The sequence below is a fragment of the Elephas maximus genome, chromosome 1, assembly GCF_024166365.1.
Source record: "Elephas maximus indicus isolate mEleMax1 chromosome 1, mEleMax1 primary haplotype, whole genome shotgun sequence".
In the NCBI taxonomy this organism is placed as follows: Eukaryota; Metazoa; Chordata; class Mammalia; order Proboscidea; family Elephantidae; genus Elephas; species Elephas maximus.
The window spans coordinates 190190743-190208340 of record NC_064819.1 but is presented as its reverse complement, the minus strand read 5'-3'; the positions used below and the strand labels follow the sequence as shown (position 1 = coordinate 190208340).

General features: G+C 40.8%; 2 protein-coding genes across 2 annotated transcripts in view; both read right to left on the bottom strand.

Moving 5' to 3' along the window:
- The window catches only part of SMPDL3A (sphingomyelin phosphodiesterase acid like 3A), a 29131-nt gene extending 25209 nt beyond the window's left edge, over positions 1-3922 (bottom strand). Inside the window, exon 1 of the mRNA XM_049900106.1 lies at positions 3730-3922. Coding sequence (XP_049756063.1) covers positions 3730-3841 — 112 coding nt within the window. The 5' untranslated portion in view covers positions 3842-3922. The remainder of the gene's footprint in view (positions 1-3729) is intronic.
- Positions 3923-8709: 4787 nt separating this feature from the next.
- FABP7 (fatty acid binding protein 7) lies at positions 8710-13311 on the bottom strand. The gene is made up of 4 exons (XM_049900145.1): positions 13066-13311; positions 12486-12658; positions 11729-11830; positions 8710-9026 (listed from the first exon to the last, which is right to left on the bottom strand). The coding sequence occupies exons 1-4, from the start codon at positions 13136-13138 to the stop codon at positions 8976-8978; spliced, it is 399 nt and encodes a 132-aa protein (XP_049756102.1). The 5' UTR covers positions 13139-13311; the 3' UTR covers positions 8710-8975.
- Positions 13312-17598: the final 4287 nt, after the last annotated feature.

Genomic DNA, 17598 nt, shown 5'->3' with positions numbered 1-17598 from the left:
TCTCTAGTTTTTCTTCCATGATCTTTATTGTTTTAAGTTTTATATTTAGGTCTTTGATCCATTTTGAGTTAGTTTTTGTGTATGGTGTGGGGTATGGATCCTATTCCATTTTTTTATAGATGAACATTCAGTTATGCCTCACTGTTTGTTAAAGAGACTCTCTTTTTCCCATTTAATGGACTTCGGCTGTTTGTCAAATATCAGCTACCTGTAGATAAATGGATTTATGTCTGGGTTTTCAATTCTATTACATTGGTCTATGTGTCTGTTGCTATACCAGTACCAGGCTGTTTTGACTACCGTGGCTGTACAGTAGGTTCTAAGATCAGGTAGTGCAAGGCCTCCCACTTTGTTCTTCTTCTCAATAATGCTTTACCAATCCAGGCCTCATCCCTCTCCATATAAGTTGGTGATTACTTTCTCCATCTTGTTAAAGAATGCTGTTGGAATTTGGACTGGGATTGCACTGTATCTGTAGATCACTTTGGGTAGGATGGAAATTTTCACAACGTTGAGTCTTCCTAGTCATAAGCATGGTCTCTTTTTCCATTTATGTAGGTCTCTTTTGGTTTCTTGCAGTAGTGTTTTGTAGTTTTCTTTGTATAGATCTTTCATGTTCCTACTTATCTGCAAATAATCTTTAAAAAGAACTTGAGGAATGTGTGTGCTATAAACATTTTTAAATAAATGTGGATACAATGTGGCTCAAAATTATACAAAGAAAATCTTTAAGTCAAAGAAAATATTATAATTTATCCCGGAGAACCTACTGAACTATAGATCAAATGTTTGGACTTGAGGCTATTACTTAAAATAGGTTTTTGTTTGTTTATCAGGTTGATTTCTATGCACTAAATACTCCAGTAGGTCCCTGGGCTACTAAGCCTCCAGAGCTGTGGGCAAACACATCCAATTGAAGCCTCCCTGGGTTGTTGTCCTCCGACCACCAAGACTGACAGGATAGAAAACAGAGGCTGGGAATTTTCATGGGAAACAAGCAAACAAAAAAACAAACAAAATACAAGCAAGCAGGAGCCAGGCTTAGGGAATACTGGAAAGGAAGTTCGAGTATTTTGGGGGGCAGAGTAGAGTGGGGTGGGATGGTATGGTCACATCAAGGAGAAAAACATGTAAAATAAAACCATCTGAAACTCCTGAGTCAGCACTTCAGGCCTTTGAACTCCAGTTATCCTTCTTCTCCAGTAAATGACTCAACCTTGTAGATTCCATATCAAAACAAGGAGGTGTGAAGTAGAAGTTTCCACGGTCTCCAGAAAGCCTTCTCTGAGACACTTGGCAATTAGATGTTTAAAAACAAAAGGTGAAATTTACTTGTAGTGCGATGGGTTTCTCTAGAATGGTCTTCCTGGCTCTGGGTTTGTAATTCTCCCGAAATGTAAATTTCCTAAATTCATTGGTCAAGTCACAATTTTGCAAGTGACTGATCTATTTACTAGCTGAATATATGGCTTGTGTCCTACTCAGAAGGACTGCAGTCCACCTAAGGGATTATTTGGTTTGCTGTCCTGCTGGGAAGACCACACGGTAAGAGTAACATAATAAGGGGCCAATCTCACAGAGGTTTTGGGGGGAATCTCATGATTGACAAAAGCCTACAGCAGAGCCTGTCCTTTGGACCCAGGGTCCCTGGGTTGAGAACCTCCTAGACCCAAATAAAAGGTCAACGGCTGTAACACTGAAGACCAAGAGAGACAGCTGGGGTGGGCTGGTTCACCTATGGGAAAAACTGGACACCACCCCCTGCCCTGAGCAGAAAGTCACCAATAGAGCTGCTACCCCCATACAGGGGTTGCTCGCAGAGGCTAAGAGGATCCTGTGCAAGGGTCTTCTATGTCACTGCAGAGTGGGCAAGTAGACCCAGCCATGAGGCCCCACGGCAGAGGAAGTGCAGTAGGAACCATGTGGGCCCCCTGGGCAGCAAAGTAGTGGGAGCTGAGAGAGCTCCTTAGGTGGAAAAGCCATGTGGGCCTCAGAGAGCGCAGAAACAAGCACCCGAGCTCCTGCGAACCAAACCACAATGCGCCTGCTGAGTGACCTAAGTATAAAAAAAGTATGGACATGAGTAATTTGGGGGAAGGGTATATGGTCCCCCTTTGAGATGTAAACAGGTTCCTCTCTTACAAAATGGATTACATGTTGGGGGGCAGGACCAGTTCACTATAAGTAATCTGTTCCTATTGTTTACCATTTGCTTTCTATAAATAATAATGGCTTTCACTTTGCCAATGCTTATGTGTGCAGCCCGATCATACTAGATGAAAGGTAGCACCCTGGACACTGGGTGCAGTCCTCATTCTTATCAGTCTTATTGCTGCTTGAAAGTCTGAGGCACAGTCTGTGTGTAACTCAGACAGACATTGCCATTAGCTGGTCTCACGCAACCTGAGACATTTTATCTCAAAATCCTAAATAGTCACATAATCATAGAAACTCAACTCCAGCAATAATACAAGCAGAAACCAGCATGCAGTAAATATTTTGGGGCAATTTCTTGTTATGACTGACATTTGCCAGAGTTGAGAAACCAGATTTACAGCTGTTGCTATTAACTACCTGACAGCTGAGTCATGTGGACTTGGCTCTCAGGCAAAGAGGAGACATGTTCCCCCAGGAAATTCCCAAAGTCTTGTGTTTGTTTGTTTGTGTGTGTGTGTGTGTGAGAGAGAGAGAGAGAGAGCTTTCAGCACTATAGTACTGCACTACTGAGTCTAGATACAGCTATACAGCTATCCTCAGAAACAAAACAGAGCTCTGCCTAATTCTTTTTTTTTTTTTTTAAATAACAGAGTAGTTAGTTTTAAAGGGAGTGTGGGGGGGGAGGCGCCGTGACCTTTGAAACGGAAGGCTCAGATGACACTGTACAATCTCTCTTGAAACGTGTTTATCCTAGACCAGTGGTTCTCAAACACTGGCGTGCGTCTGGGAAGGATCGGTAAACAGATTGTTGGGCCCCATCCCCCAGGGTTTCAGATTCAGTAAGTGCTTCGTGGGGCTGAAAATCTGCACTTCCAACAAATTTAGGTGATGCTGCTGCTGCTGCTGGTCCAGGGACCACACTTTGAGAACCACTGCTGTAACAGGCACTGTTAAGTGCTGGGAGTGAATACAATCGGTCCTGCCTGCGTGGAGCTAAGTGACAACCGTGTAAAAAGAATGCCCCATGCGTTCTGTAGTAAACACAGGTGTGTGTAGCAACGAGGTGGACGGCACTCTGGCTGGGGAGTGAGAACCTCGGGACGCTGGACAGAAGACGCTGAGTTCGCCTGAAACTTACACCCCTCACGTTAGGGTAAAAGCCCCCACAACTCCCTCTGCCCTGGGCAGATTCAGGGCCGCGGGACATCGAACTCGTCGTCACCTTTTTTCCTTAAGAAATGCAGCTTCTCTTTTCTTTCCCGGGGAGGAAAACCCAGCGAGATGCAAGGTGTAAACAAGTGAAACGGAGGCGGAATTGGGCGACCACCCTCCCCCGGAGCGGCCCCACGGGCGCGGGCATTTCCCCCTACTGAGCCCCGAGCTTCGGGTCCCGTGCCCGGCTCTCTCCTCTCTCCGTCGCCCTTCCCACGTCCAGCGGCCGCCGTCAGCGCCCACCGCCTCCCGGGCCCAGCTCTCCTGCTCCTGGGCCGAGGCGCCCAGCTGCCCTCACGCACTTTCCTAACTTTGTTCGAGCGCTTCCGGCAGCTCCAGGGGGAAGGACCGCGGACTCACCTACGGCCCGAGCAGGGGTCCGGGAGCCGGCAGACGCCAGGGGCAGCCCGAAGGCGGGGCGGTGGTACCAGACAGCCAGAAGGCAGCAGACAAGCGCGCCCGGCAGCGCCATCGCGGACCGCGGCCGTCACCCTGGAGGTTCGGGCTGTCGGGCTGCTCCACGCAGACGGCAGGGCCCCGGAGGTGGGGAGGAGGCAGCAGACGGCTGCTGGTGGACGCCCAGCGGATCACGTGCGAGGGCAGCCTCCGCGGACACATGGCTTCTCTGCCGGTGAGCTCCCGTCTTGCGAGTATCTGCCGTCTTGTTTCTTCTTAGGTCTGTGACTGGCTTAGGAAGGAATGTTCTTGGGCCAGCCCCCAAGCAGATCATCTTTCCTAAATGCCACCTGGCCCTAAACAGGTGGAGTTCCTCAGCAGAGGTGGAGAGAACCCTTAAGTATCGTGATTTGGAAACGGATAAGGCCAGCAGAAGTTTTGGGTAGACCAAAAAAACCAAACCTTTTGCCATGGAGTTGATTCCGGCTCATAACGACCCTATAGGACCGACCAGTGGATCTCAAATATGTAGTCTCCGGACTAGCAGCATTAGCAGGCCACCTGGGAACTCTAGTTAGAAGTGCAAGTTCTCAGGCCCCACCCAGACCTACTGAATCCGAAACACTGGGAATGGGGCCCAGTAATTTATGTTTTTATGAGTTCTCCAGGTGATACTGAAGTGATATTAATGTTTGAGAACCGCTGCCCCAGTGCTAAGTTTTCTTCAACTAAGCTAGAAGAATGTCTCAGAACAGTGCTTTATACACTCGAGAGATGGAGGGAAATCATAAATGGAGGCTGTCGATTTTACTCTTCCAAGGATTTTTTTTTTTCTTTCAGATACTTGCTAACCAAAAGGTCAGTAGTTCAAATCCACTACCTGCTCCTTGGAAACCCTATGGGGCAGTTTCCTGTGTCGTATAGGGTCTCAATGTGTCAAAATCGAGCCCAACAATGGGTTTTTTGGTTTTGGTTTTCGGATACTTAATCTGACAAGAGAAGCCAAGATCCCCAAACTGCGGTGGGGTTGTGTATTCTGTGTTCCTTCTAGCATTTGTAAGGATTCTGAACTCTTCAAGAGCATATAGTTTATATTTGTAGGACATGGAATTCCTTTGGAGTTCCTGAATTACTAATCTCATAAAAGATGTTGTAAAGGGTGTTTGTTTCCCATCACTGCAGACTTAATTTTGTATCCTGTGTAATTTAATGGGAGTGTGTCTCATCAAAGGGTCTTTGAAATGGGAATCAAGGTGCTTGGCTTTAGTTTCCTGTTTCAGGTCCTGCCAGGGCAGTTCAAGTCCTGCCTCCATTCTAGGACATTTCAAAAGCCTTATGAAAACCAAAGAGCCTGCCAATCATGGACAAAATGGTCCTTGGAATATCTCAGCCCAGTACCTCCAGAGCATGGGGGAAAATGGAGCAAGAAAGTAGATGGAGAGCAGGTGAGAAAGAACAACTTTAAGAACAGGAAAATAACTTGTGAGTTTTAGTCCAAATATTATGAAAGATAGAAAAAGGATAAATTGTAAATAATAGCAGTTTTCACTTATCTTTTTAAAAAAATTATTTTCAATACTGTTTACTGGAATTAAATTGGTTGTGAAAAGGTTCTTCAGGAAGTAAGTCATAAAATAGGATGTACACATTTTGAAACCTAAAATATATTGGCAATCTTAAAAAGATACTATGTTAAAATTAATGAGTAGAGACATCATTCTCTCTTCTACCCACTCTGCTTTTTTTTTTTCCTATGTACCCACTCTCTCAGAAGCATAAAGTCACAGTGTCTCAACATCTTTGGATATATAACTCTATCCTGGCTATATAATCATAAGTCTGCACAGACATGCATTTTGTGAGGGTGGGGAAGAACACACGTGACAGGGTGGAAGTTTCTGATTACTCACTGGCAGCAGTCAGTGACTGAAGTTCACAAGACAGTTTTTAGCTTAGTTGTATCTCTGAGGTTTTGGAATTTCATAAATGTACTTCCAAGCTGTCACATGGGGTCCTAGGAGTCAAAAATCGACTGGATGAGCCTAACAACAACATCTTCCAGGGTCTGTAGATGAATTGCCTTTGGTCTTGGTAATGTTTCCTCTGCTGTTAACTATGTTAAAAATCAACAAAACGACAAAGACAAATCAGAAAAGCTAGTGCATTGGAAGATTGCAGCGCAATAGAGAATATGGCTTGAAGAAAATTTGTTTGCAACTACTTTGGAAACATTTAGGAAGCAAAAGTGTCTTTTTTATCTTCCACCGCTACTACCCTTTGGAACCCTGGTGGCACAGTGGTTAAGAGCTCAGGCTGCTAACCAAAAATGTCAACAGTTCAAATCCAGCTGCCGCTCCTTGAAAACCTATGGAGGCAATTCTGGTCTGTCCAGTAGGGTCACTATGAGTCAGAATCGACTCGAGGACAACAGGTTTTACTGTATCATTAAACCAAACCAGACCAAACCCATTGTCAACACATCGATTCCAACTCATAGCGACCCTATAGGACAGAGCAGACTGCCTCATAGGGTTTCCAAGGAGCACCTAGTACATTCGAACTGCAGAACTTTTGGTTAGCAGCTGTAGCTCTTAACCACTACGCCACCTTTATCATTAGTCTACCCTAAAAAACGTAAAATATTATTTGTCTCATTAACTAAGCTGAAGATGAACCCCCACCTCCATCTCCATCCCTGGCCTTGTATGTCTGAGAATGTTGTGTGCTATTGAGTCGATTCTGACTCATAGCCACCCTGTAGGGCAGGGGAGAACTGCCCCTATAGACTTTAAACTTTATAGGAGCCGATCTGATCTGGTTGCCAGGCAGGGTAGGATTACCCAGTAAGCAAGGTAAGCACGGGTTTACTTGTATTTACTTCCTAATCTGTAGAGAACAATTTCACATCTTTGATTTGGTAAAAAAAAAAACAGGTGACAGTGTTCACTACTACTTAGTAAGTATGCACAAGCAAGCCCACGTTTACCTTGCTCACTGGGTCATCTGCCCCTGTCAGGGATTGTAAATTTGAAAAGAGGCTTTGATTCTGTAGGCAAGTGCTGTGGGATTGGGAGAGAGACAGATGCCAGCCATGTCTAGACTCTTTGATGTGGTGGGAAAATGTGAAATTGTTCACTATAGATGATCTGGTAAGATGATCTGGATAACCCACCACTGTCCAGATCTTTTCCCCTTCTGGGCAACTGGTGGGGTCGAACTGCTGACCTTTCTGTTAGCAGCTGAGTTGCTTAACCACCATTGCTCTACCAGGGGTATATTAAGAAATCACCGAGAGTTAAGTAGTCCTCTGCTTTTGGCTCTCAGAACAGCTGGAGCAAGCACTGCATACTGTTTCGTGCTTTACAACGGGGATAGACTCTAGCTTTAGGAATGGTAGTCTTAGGTAGAAAGTCTTGACAGTCATAATTGTACGGTCAAATGTTAAATCCTGTAGCTGCACTTTTGTTTTTTCTTCTCTTATGGTCCATTGAAGTAATTCAGTAGTTAGTTAATAGTATGACTGCAGTGAATTGTGTGAGTTAAAGAAGTTTCCTCATACTTACAAGTTAATTAGACCTTGAAATTACTGAGTTGACAAAAAATGAGTATTGTATATTTGCCCTGAAAATATTTACCTTTGTTTTTTTCCAAGAGGATAACATTTGCTAAGAAATGATTAACAAAAACCAAACCAAAACACTGTTGCCATCAAGTCAATTCTGACTTATAGCCACCCTATAGGACAAAGTAGAACGGCCCCATGAGGTTTCCAAGGAGCAGCTGGTGGATACTAACTGCTGACCTTTTGGTTAGCGGCCGAACACCTAACCACAGTGCCACCAGGGCTCCAAGAAATGATTAGGGGAAATAAAATCTTGCATTTTGTTTCAGAAGAAGAGTTATCTGAAATAAGAATTTTTTGAGAGGAAATGAAGGGTGAGATTGAAGGGTGTGCAGTTGACATCTCAGTGTTATTTATTTGCTAGCCATGAGATCTTGAACACATAAAACTCTCTAATCTTTAGTTTTCTCAGGAGTAAAGTAAAAATAATAATACCCCCCCTTATTTGTATCACGTTGTGAGGTTGAGAAAAATTTATAAGAAGTACTTTGTAAACTATAACCCGTTGCAGTCAAGTTGATTACAAAATATTTGTTCATACAAATTCAAACCCTGGCCAGTTACCAACAATCATTTACTTTGGTCTGGTCAACGCAGTTACAACCACCCCTACCCCCACCCCCACCCCCCTGCCCCCACCCCCACCACCAAGAAAAAAAAAAAGAAATTTGAATGTCTTTATGAATATTCTATGTACACTTCATTTTAATGCCTCAATTAACTTAGACCAGCTCAGTTTACCAGCTGGAGACACACCTCCACAATCCAGGATAAAATTCACTCCCTTTTGCTATTCACCTTTCAATTAGGAAATTTTGAATATATATAAATTTTGATTAAATATGAAACTTTGGTATACTGTATTTTTTTTGCAAAGAATGCATGCACTATGCCAGAACTATTTTACTTAATTTCATCATTTCCTCATGTTATATGACATGGGCGTGTTATTTTAAAAAAATGGGGAATATCGTTTTGCTTCTTTAGAGCATCTATTTCTAATGGCTAGACTTCACTTCTGTAGCCCGACCTTCTCTCTATATCAAGGCTTCTTTGGATGCTGACAAAATGACTTTAATCATCACAAATTTTCCATAGACACCTTAGCCAAAAACTGTGACATTTCTACATTTCACTAGACTTCTGCTTATTTTTTTAAATTAGGAGCTGAATCATCCAGTCTTATTTTATGCCATAAGAATGGCTGTTTTACTTAAAACCTTCTATTATACAATTTGCAGCCAGAATAATGATATTAAAAACAACAACGACATTTCACATATGTGTAATATTTTTATTCCAATTTGATATGCATCCCGAAAGAAAGTATAAAATGTATTTACTTCTTTATAAAAAAAAAAAGCGCTTAAAATTTTAAAGGCGAATTATAAAACATGATGAATTTGCAGATCAAAACTGGACTAGTAGCTTGGAGTGACATGTTTTTAAGTCACTATGTTCCACTTCCACACAAAGGATAACCTAATTAGTGATGCACTTTGCTGTAATAGCAGGATGTCACTGAGACTTGCGTAAACCGAAAAATTGTAGGAAAAGAAAACAGCCCCAGGTCAGGAACCGTACCTTCCTAAGCCTTGTCATAGTGGCGAACAGCAACCACATCACCAAAAGTAAGAGTCTGAAAAATTCAAGGGGAAATAAAATCTTTCTACACAGGAATAGCAGTAGCTGAATTTTTAATAATTATCATATTTATATTTTAAGCATGATGCAAAACTAATAAAATTTACAAATGCCAAAAGCTGCATAACTATTTCTTAGAATCTAAAAAAAGAAGAAACCCATACTTATTGAGAGTATAAAAAAATTATTTAAATATACACGTAAGGGTTCTCATGTAGACGTAGTTCATGTCCAAAGCAAAAATTGAGATTAACAATCTAGATTTATATCAAAAGAATTCCTTTTGCCTTAAATTATGAGGGTAATAGGGACACATTGGGCATGAGGAATAAACCCATTGCCGTCGAGTCGATTCCGACTCATAGTGACCCTATAGGATGGAGTTGGACTGCCCCATTCAGTTTCCATAGAGTGCCTGGTGGATTCCAACTGCCAACCTTTTGATTAGCGGTTGTAGCTCTTAACCACTACACCACCAGGGTGTGAGGAATAGCATGTCTAAATCATTTTCTCAGCTATGTACTTTGAAAATGAATGAAATTTCTAATAACTTTTCATAACAGATTTCAATTAATAATCTAGATAAATGTGGAATAAAAACAAAACCAAACCATTGTGCCGTCAAGTCAATTCTGACCCATAGCTACCCTGTGGGTCAGAATAGAACTGCCCCATAGGGTTTCCAAGCAGTGGCTGTGCCTGATGGATTTGAACGGCTGACCTCTTGGTTAGCAGCCGTAGCTCCTGGAAAACTCATTTGGATTAGTGGTATATGGAATGGCTTGTTCTAAAATTAACAAGTAAAGGTAAATGTGAAGCTATTCTCATTGCCTTGGCTGTCATGTTTTAGCCTGTGTGAACCTAGGTGGTTAAGTTGGTATAATGTAGAACACAGGCTCTATCACTCTGATGTCAAATCCAACTTGAAGAATGACTATAAGACCACTTTACAAAATGTAGGGTTTTTTTTAAGGGCAATATTTTCATGTATTGATGCTATTTTCAAGAGTGTAATGTGCTCATTTTTTTAATTTCCTTGTACGAATTTGATTTTGCCAGAATTATAGTCACACGTGCCAGAGTTGAGCTATTTGTTATCCATATTCAGGAAAAATTGAGATAGAAACACAGAAAGAGGCTTACTCTTTTATAAATGAATCCTCCTTTTTAATTATCAGTATAGAAAAATGTGGGCAAATATCTTCTAACATGAAAGGAAAACTGTCCCTCTGCTCCCCATCCCCAATTTCATACTTGAAAAGAAGTATAAATATGTAAGCCATGAGTCAGAATCGACTCAACAGCAACAGGTGTTTTGGTTTTATATCTCAATGTAGGAGTCCCGGTGCAGTGGTTAAAGTGCTCAGCTGGCAAACGAAAAGACTGGCAGTTTAAACCCATCAGCCACTCCAAGGGAGAAAGATTTGGCAGTCTGCTTCTGTAAAGATTTACAGCCTTGGAAATCCCATGGGGCAGTCCTGTAGGGTTGCTATGAGTGGGAATAGACTGGACGGCAGTGGGTTTGGTTTTTTTGTGTATCTCCTTGTAGAACGGCTCTGACTGCAGTAGTCAAGGGGTGGAAAAGGAAACAGTTTTCTTAAATAACAAAACAAAAATTTCTTTCTGGTATTATCTTAGAAGGAATGCATAAAGCAATCCTAAAAAATGAATTCATCTATTTCACTATATCAGTGTCATCAAAATGCCATTAAAAAAAAATGTCTCTGGGAGAGGCTAGATCAAGGCATAACATTTTTTCCTATTTGTAATGCTACTCCTGTTTCTTATTAGGGAAATTGTTTTCTAATTACTTTTTGTTTATAATTTTTGCTTGCCTACCCAGTATTGAAGGAGTCCTGATGGCACAGTGGTTAAGCGCTCAGGTGCTAACTGAAAGGTCAGTGGTTTGAAACCTACCAGTGGCTTCCATGAAGAAAGACCTGGTGATCTGCTCCCATAAAGATTGCAGTCTAAGAAATCCTGTGGGGCAGTTCTACCTTATCCTATACTATCACTGTGAGTCGAAATTGACTCAACGGCATACAACAACAACGACACCCAGTGTCGGATGTATATCTTTAAAAGGCATCTTATGCATAGAAAAAAGACTGGAAGGAAATACCATTAAATTGGTTCTCTCTGATGAGGGATTACAGAAAAATTTTTTGATCTTCTTTATAATACTTTTGTGTTACATTCTAAATTTTCTGCACTGAACTTGTACAACCTTTATCAATTAAAATATAAAATATTTAAGGATCTCTTATTATTTATTACAGGAGCTGTAATTTTTTTCCTGATACTAAATAAGCTTCATGCTCTTATAACATCAATCATCTTTATATATTTTCATGATTATTGATTTTAGATTTAGATTTCATTGAGTCAGAATCAACAGCATATAAAAACACAAATCCTTCCCCAAAAAATTTTTTTTTGACACCCAGTGTTAGAACAATCAACTGCGACTTTTTTATCTTTTAAATACACTAGTTAGAATTCTTCTCTCTTTCTACAGTTGAAGCAGAACCAAGGAAATAATTAGCTAGGAACTTTTTATTTATCATCTTTTACACATGGTTAAAGGCCCTTGCTAGAGATAATAATGTTATTAAGAAAGGAAGGGAAGGAGGGAGGCAGAAGGATAGGTGAGAGGGCGTGGAAAGAAGGGAAGAAAGGAGAATTGTCATTACTCACCATGACCATTTTGCCATCCTTAATTTCTCTTACAAAATTTGTTTCTTTGCCATCCCATTTCTGTACATGAACGAGTTTGTCTCCATCCAGAGTTATAACAGACTGAGATCAATAACAAAATGCAGAACATGGCAAGAAGTACAAGTCAGATTCCTGACACCCAAATCAAATAACTAGTCATTTTTTCTTGTAAGAGTTGTATAATTGATAAACCATCATAAGCTAATTATGGTATTAGTACCATTTCCTCTGTTGCTCTAGATTCACTATTATATAAACTCTAATTATTGATAGTTAGATTGAAATGTATACATCTTGATGCAAAAATTTCCTGTGTTAGAAATAAAAATCCTGAATCGAATTAATATGCTGCTTTCTGGCTAGTCACCATTCTGGTCTAAAAAAGCCTTAAAATAAAGCAAGTTATTTATTGAGTTGATCTGAGGCTCTCAGACATATTAAACAAAGTCTAATCTTCCTTTCAAATGAACAGTATTAAATGCTTTCTGAAATACAGATTTGATATAAAATGTGAAAAACATATGGTAAGAGACAAATGGATTCAAGATTTGAGCTATAGCAAGTACTCATTGTTCAGAACGTTTGTGCATTAGACTGCTGTGTTAATCTTGATTTCCTCTTCCCTGAATTGAAATGATGGCATTCTCTACTCGCCATCATCTACAAAAAGAAACACAGAGAATTTCTTTCATTCCCTCCTCCTCACCCCTACCCGAGAGAACAAGTGTCTTCTTACCTTACAGTTTCTGTCATCTGCAGTTGTTTCATCAAACTCTTCTCCCAGATGGAAACTAATCTCCGTGTTTTTGAATGTGCTTTGAGTCCTGATCACCACTTTGTCCCCCTCCTGACTGATGATCACGGTTGGTTTAGTCACGTTCCCCACCTGCCTAACTGCAAAGCCCACACCTAGAACAGCAAAGGGAAGCAATACAGTCAGCTGCAACTTCCACAATAGCTCACAAAGCAGGGATCTGCTTCCAGATTGTGGAATGGAGGTTCTCAAATGTAAGTTTCATTAGGACATGATTTGTACACTAATCATACAGTACAACTACTGAGCACAAATAATAAGAGGACACTGGAGAAAAAACAAAGACGACACAGAAGCCTCACATCCTCCACAGAATATCAAATGGTCTGTTATTTGGCCCTGGCCAAGAAAGCAGGCAAAAGTCACATTCAAAGTCCAGCGTAGCTTCCAATTATGGCAATATTATCTGTCTTTTTCTGTTGCTAATTGGATGGGTAACAAAAAGAATCCTGCAGGTACCTGAAGCTGCAAGAGGAGAACAGTATTTCTTGTTTTTACCTACCGAGAGCCTTCATGTACTCATCAAAGTTTTGACTGTCTGTCAGCTTCCAGGTAGCACAGAAAGCCTCCACCATTCTTGCCCTTTCCCCCTTTTAGCTTCGAGAAAGGATAAGAAACAGGAGCGAGGATCTTCTGCTCTTAGTGCCACTGCAATTCAGATGACCCCTTTGCACCTCAGCTGCAGTTCTTGCCTTTTTATTTGAAAAAGAAGTGGGCAAAGGGCCAAGGATTTGAATTGCAAACCCACCGATCCTAGTGCCTCTCTTTCCAGGAGGCTGTCACAGTGAGAGGGGATGGGAAGGAGGGCTCGAGTGAGGATCCAATCCTCTTTGTGATTGGCTCAGGCCACTGGGTCAGCGGAGTAGGTCGAGTTCATCCCAACCCTCACACAGCAGACCTTAAGCCTGAGAAAACTCTGCAGGAATTCAATGGGGGTTGGAGGCAGGGAACAGGGAAAAGAGAGAGGGTCTTTCAGATGCAAGCTCAAGAACTTGGCAAAGGCAGTTTCAGACTGTGAAGAAAGAAAAAAGATACACAATAGGACATTCAGATTGATTTCCGTTAACGGCAAAGCTGGTTACAAATGAGGAACCCTTTAAAGAAAATCACTGAAATGCCAGACTTTTCAGACAAAGGAGCCTGAACAGTGTCTTTTATTTTGTCTCATGTTTACAGGGAGAGCAAAACACAAGCTAAAATATGCCAAATTGGGGAAAAAGAGAGAAAGCAGGGAGGTGTTAATGCCTTCCTTAAATTGTACTGTTCTAAGGCTACTCTGGTCCCTTTTCCAATACAAATTGAGTGAATTTAAAGATCCTATTGTCCTCTCCTAGAATGTGAGAAGCAGGATGAAACGGAAAAGAGACCTAAGGAAGAGTATGATTAGTATCCACTGATGACAAATAGAATTAAAGAAAAGACTGTTCTTTCTTTTTCCCCCTTCTTCAACAGATTATAGAACCCATGTGGGAAAAGTAGACAAATGATAATTTAGTAAGACTTTAAATGACCTGCAGAAACCCTGTGGGACAGTTCTGCTCTGTCCTATAGGGTTGCTATGAGTTGGAACCGACTAGATGGCAGTGGGCTAAATGACCTGCGATATAGGACCTTTTAGTTTTCTGACCACCACTCATCTGTCAGTTTGTCATACTGTGGTGACTTGTGTGTTGTTGTGATACTGAAAGCTATGTGACCAGTATTTCAAACACCAGCAGGGTTTCAGCAGCGCATCCAGAATAAGACGGACTAGAAAGAAGGACCTTAAATCTACTTCTAAAAGAATGGCCAGTGAAAACCATATGAATTGCAGTGGGACATTGTCTGATATAGTGCCAGAAGACAAGCCTCTCAGGTGTGAAGGCACTCAAAATACTACTAAGGAAGAGCTGCCTCTTCCAGATAAAGTCGACCTTAAAGATGGGAGTGGAGTCAAGCTTTTGGGACCTTAATTTGCTGACGTGGCACGACTCAAAATGAGAAGAACCAGACGCAAACATCCGTTGATAATAGGAACGTGGAATTTCTGAGAATGAAGCTAGAAAAATTAGAAGTTGTCAAAAATGAAATGGGACACTGAAAGATCAGTATCCTAGGTATTCGTAAGTTGAAATGGACTGGTATTTGGCCATTTTGGATATGACAATTATATGAGCTACCATGCTGGGAATAACAAAGAGAAACCGTATCACATTCATTCTCAAAAAGAACATTTCAAGATCTATCACTGTCAGTGATAGGATAACATCCATATGCCTACAAGGGACAGCAGTTAATATGACTATTACTCAATGTTATATACCAACCACTAATGCCAAAGATGAAGAAATTGAAGATTTTTTACCAACGTCTACAGCTCTGAAATTGATCAAACATGCAATCAAGATGCAATGATAATTACTGGTGATTGGAATATGAAAGTTGCAGACAAACAAGAAGGATCAGTAGTTGCGAAATATGGCCTCAGTGATAGAAATGTTGCTGAAGACCGCATGATACAACTTTGCAAGACCAATTACCTATTTATTGGATATACCTTTTTTCAACAACATAACAACTGTACACATGGACCTTGCCAAATGGAATACACAGGAATCAAATCAACTACATTGTAGAAAGAGGCAACGGAAAAGCTCAATATCATTCATTAGTCAAAACAAGGCTGAGGGCTGAGTGTGGAACAGACCATCAATTGCTAATATGCGAGTGCAAGTTGAAGCTGAAGGAAATTAAAACAAGTTCATGACAGTCAAAGTATGACCTTGAGTATACCTCACCTGAATTTAGAGATCATTTCAAGAAGAGATTTGATGCAGTGGACACTAATGACCAAAGACCAGACAAGTTGTGGAATGACATCAAGGATGTCATACATGAAGAAAGCAAGAGGTCGTTAAAAAGGCAGGAAAGAAAGAAACAATCAAAATGGGTGTCAGAAGACACTGTGAAACTTGCTCTTGAACGTAGAGTAGCTAAAGTAAATGGAAGAAATGATGAAGTAAAAGAGCTGAACAGAAGATTCGAAAGGTTGGCTCAAGAAGACAAAGTATAATGAAATGTGCAAAGATCTGCAGCTAGAAAACCAAGAGGGAAGACCGTCCTCAGCATTTCTGAAGCTGAAAGAAATGAAGAAAAAATTTGAGCCTTGAGTTGAGATATAAAGGAGTCTATGGGCAAAATATTGAATGATGCAGGAAGCATCAAACGAAGATGGAAGGAATACACAGGGTCACTGTACCAAAAAGAATTGGCCGACATTCAACCATTTCAGGAGACAGCATATGATCAAGAACCAATGGTACTGAAGGAAGAAGTCCAACTTGCACTGAAAGCATTGGTGAAAAACAAGCTTCAGAAATTGACAGAATAGCAATTAAGATATTTTGTAAACAGAAACAATGCTAGAAGTGCTCCCTTGTCTATGCCAAGAAATTTGGAAGGCAGCAACCTGACCAATCGACTGGAAGAAATTCATATTTATGCCCATTCCAAAGAAAGATGATCCAACAGAATGTGGAAATTATCTAGCAATAACATTAATATCACACACAAGTAAATTTTTGCCGAACATAATAAAAAAATGATTTCCACAGCACATCGACAGGAAAATGCCAGAAATTCAAGCCGGTTTTAGAAGAGGACACAGAATGAGTGATATCGTTGCTAGTATCAGATAGATACTGACTGAAAGCAGAGAATACCAGAAAGATGTTTACCTGTGTTTTATTGATTATGCAAAGGCATTCGACTGTGTGGATCAAAACAAATTATGGATGACATTGTGGAGAATGGGAATTCAAGAACACTTAATTGTGCTCATGAAGAATCTGTACATAGACCAAGAGGCAGTTGTCCAAAAAGAACAAGGGGATACTGTGTGGTTTAAAAACTGAGAAGGTGTTTATCAGGGTTTGTATCCTTTCATCATACTTATTCAGTCTGTATGCTGAGCAAATAATCTGAGAAGCAAAGTGGACTATATGAAGAAGAACATGGTATCAGGATTGGAGGAAGACTCATCAATAACCTTTGATATGCAGATAATAAAACCTTGCTTGCCAAAAGCAAAGAGGACTTGAAGAACTTACTGATGAAGATCAAAGACTACAGTCTTCAGTATGGATTACACCTCAATATAAAAAAACAAAAATCCTTACAAATGGACAAATAAGCAGCATCATGATAAGTGGAAAAAAGTTTGAAGTGGTCAAGAATTTCATTTTACTTGAATCTACAATCAACATCCATGGAAACAGCAGTCAGGAAATCCAACAACGTATTGCCTTGGTATTATCTTAAAAGGAATGCATAAAGCAATCCTAAAAAATGAATTCATCTACGTCACTATATTGATGTCATCAGAATGCCATGGAAACAGCAGTTAGGAAATCCAACAACATATTGCCTTGAGCAAATTTGCCGCAGACAACTTCTTTAAAGAGTTAAAAAGCAAAGATGTCACTTTGAGGACTAAGGTGCGACTGAACCAAGCTATGGTATTTTCAGTTACCTCATATGAATGCCGAGGCTGGGCAATGAATAAGGTAGACCAAAGAAGAATTAATGCATTTAAACTATAGCATTGGTGAAGAGTATTGAATATACCATGGACTGCGAAAGGAAGGAACAAATCTGTCTTGGAAGAAGTACAGCCAGAATGCTCCTTAGTAGTGAGGATGGAGAGATTTTATCTCACAGTCTCAGACACGTTATTAGGCAGGATGAGTCCCTGAAGAAGGACATCATGCTTGTTAAAGTCAGGGAAAAAGAGGAAGACCCTCTGCGAGATGGATATGTATATATCTGTGTGTGTGTATGTACATATATATATATATGGAAACCCTGGTGGTGTAGTGGTTAAGTGCTAGGGCTGCTAACCAAAAGTTCCGCAGTCGGAATCTGCCAGGTGCTCCTTGGAAACTCTATGGGGCAGTTCTACTCTGTCCTACAGGGTCGCCATGAGTCGGAATCGACTCGACGGCACTGGGTTTTTTTTTTTATATATATGTATATATATGAGGGAAACCCTGGTGGC

Bases quoted from the DNA above. Each gene is read 5' to 3' on its own strand.
- FABP7 (XM_049900145.1), bottom strand. From the start codon at position 13,138: ATGGTGGAGGCTTTCTGTGCTACCTGGAAGCTGACAGACAGTCAAAAC. The intron at 12,659-13,065 runs GTAGGTAAAAAC...TTGCTGTTCTAG, and splicing joins TGAGTACATGAAGGCTCTCG to GTGTGGGCTTTGCAGTTAGG. The intron at 11,831-12,485 runs GTAAGAAGACAC...TATTGATCTCAG, and splicing joins CAGATGACAGAAACTGTAAG to TCTGTTATAACTCTGGATGG.